The sequence below is a fragment of the Ceratina calcarata genome, unplaced genomic scaffold, assembly GCF_001652005.2.
Source record: "Ceratina calcarata isolate Rehan_Ccalc_2016 unplaced genomic scaffold, ASM165200v1 scaffold670, whole genome shotgun sequence".
Classification (NCBI taxonomy): domain Eukaryota; kingdom Metazoa; phylum Arthropoda; class Insecta; order Hymenoptera; family Apidae; genus Ceratina; species Ceratina calcarata.
Window position 1 is genome coordinate 29,549 of NW_017177957.1, and position 2,552 is coordinate 32,100.

The 2,552-nt window shown below is 34.1% G+C and overlaps 1 protein-coding gene across 1 annotated transcript in view; it reads left to right on the forward strand.

Annotated features, from left to right (window-relative positions):
* LOC108630091 (chymotrypsin-2-like) overlaps positions 1 to 2,384 on the forward strand; it is a gene marked incomplete at its 5' end in the record, with an annotated part of 3,127 nt that extends 743 nt beyond the window's left edge. The window contains 5 exons of the mRNA XM_018033154.2: positions 108 to 202; positions 728 to 869; positions 1,131 to 1,244; positions 1,387 to 1,539; positions 2,164 to 2,384. Of these exons, the coding sequence (XP_017888643.1) occupies positions 108 to 202; positions 728 to 869; positions 1,131 to 1,244; positions 1,387 to 1,539; positions 2,164 to 2,307 (648 nt within the window). The remainder of the gene's footprint in view (positions 1 to 107; positions 203 to 727; positions 870 to 1,130; positions 1,245 to 1,386; positions 1,540 to 2,163) is intronic.
* Between the last annotated feature and the right edge of the window lie 168 nt (positions 2,385 to 2,552).

Below are 2,552 nucleotides of genomic sequence, written 5' to 3' on the forward strand. Positions count from 1 at the left end.
CAGAAAAAGAGATTAAAAATTAAACGTGAAACGTTTCCATTCTCGTGTTTTTTGTTTCACTTCGTGGATTTTGTTAAATTAGTGGAACATTTGTCTCTTATTCTTAGGTGTCCCTTCAAATGAAAAGCAGTTCATTCCACTTCTGCGGCGGCTCTGTCCTTAATGAAAACTATGTCATCACCGCGGCTCACTGTGTCGAGGGGTAAGTATTCGAAAAATTGTTGTTTTCAATCCTTTCACTACTGGACATGAGATATCTTATTATTATCACTTGTGTGATATTATGGATGATACATGTATGTGTCTCGCGTCACAATGTCCGTTACCTGGTGCTACGGACAAGATACCACGCGTATCTTATATTAAAGAATCTGGTGCATCTTACATTACGAACTTAATCTAAAAATTTGAAGCAGAATTTTTAATAGAAAAATGGACGGTAGTCGCTATATTTTTACCTTTATTATACAATATGAAATGCTTCCAATGCTAATGTGACACATAATCCAAGATAATAAGATACAGAAGGAAATCGCAAATAGCATTAGTTCCTAACATCATATAACAGATGCAATATGATACATCGCATTCATAGCATTGTACATGTGACACAATGATAGGGTGGTATCTCTTCCATAATAACGAACGGGTTCCTATTACGGAATCCTATTACGTACTCATTGAAATATGAAAACATGTACAATTATAAAAGGATATTTCTTTAAAGACAAACTGCGCCGAAGATAAAAGTCGTCGCCGGTACAATCGACTTATCCAAATCAGGCTCTGAGCACAATGTTCAGAAGATCATTATCCACGAAAAATACAACCCTGACGATTCTTGGAAGAATGATATAGCCTTACTCAAGGTATTTAAATATTTTTAGACTGCGAGTTTCAATGCAAAATAAAATTTATAACATACAACTTAACAAATGTGATTTAAATAGAAACTTTCATCACTTAAATATTGTGACGTGCATGCAGCTTTTGATATTTCATGTAATTTCGTACATTATATGTATCCTTTATATTTTCTCTATATTCTCTATATTTCTATAAATGCTTCAAATTAAGATGACGTCAAATCGAAATGAATGCTCGTGTGTGATTCTGGCGTATCGTTACAGGTGGAGAAGCCATTCGTGAAGTCGCCACAAATTTCTTTCGTGACCCTTCCATCGGTCAGTGACGTTGTTCACGCGAATGATTTGGCAACGGTCTCTGGATGGGGTAGACTTTGGGTAAGCAGATGACCAATCCTCTATTTTCGATTTTCCTCTTTTCTTAAAAGAAATATTTTTAGCATATAAATATGTATATTTGAGTTTTTTTACACCAGTTTAGTACACCAGTACGTGTTCCGTTTGTGATTTATGATTACAGCAAGGCGGACCCACAACTATTTACCTTCAACGTGTAAATATCTTGATTGCTGATCAACAATACTGTAAGCTGATATACAGCAAACAACATTACAATGTCTACGATTCGCAAGTCTGTGCGTACGATCCAACTGTTCAGAAAGGTTCATGCCACGTAAGTTTCACTTTTCTTACTGTTTCATGGCGAATTAGGTTTTTCATAATTAATTACGTTGATCATAGGTTCTTTATTTAACCACTAATTTAATAGGTATTTTATTTCACTACTTTGTTTTTTATTAGTTTCCCCAGAATTGCTATTTTGTTCTTCACTTTGTGAAGTGAAGTAGTAAATTGAATGTTAAAACTTGAAATAACTCTACGCAGTATGAGGACATGATATTAACTTTAACACTATAGAGTAAATATAATAATACAATTCCTTAAAATATTGCCGTCATTATGTCGTTTACTACAATTTATAATCGTTCAGTTTTAGTGACGCAAATAAATACAACCTTCTTTGTCTTGTTATAAAAGAATATTTTATTTGTCCTCCAAGAAAATATGGTCACCGTATTCATGTTTGTATATTAAATTTTCATGCACGAATTTGAGCTACTGTACATCGTAGTATCTCATCGAATTGACTTCATTCTCTTTCATAATTAAATTGCATTTTTATTATTGATTTATGAGATTGTTTGACATTTCAAGAGAATCAAATTAATTGCTTTTGTACCTGCAACGCAGTGTCATTGAAATTGTGAAATAAATGTGGTTCTCCCTTTCTGTACAGGGTGACTCCGGTGGTCCCTTGACCGTCAACGGAAAACTCACGGGACTCGTTTCTTGGGCAATGGGCTGTGCCCTCACTGACTACCCCACTGTCTACACGCGTGTGGCATCTCATCTTGATTGGATAAAACAGAACGCCATATAAATCTAATGAAACTTGAACAGGAAGAATCAAGAATTGTACATGACTTTTTAACACTCAGATATTTTTACATTTCAAAAACCAACGACATGTACTATTCTAAGTTACGTTTTGTTACGTGTATATTCATTTTATAAATGAGTAAATTCTTTATTTAATAATGTACAATGTCTACATTTTTTAGCTCTCCGTTACCACGCCTCTTTTACGAATTATATTGTCACGCTGGGTCGTTCAGTTCAATTTTT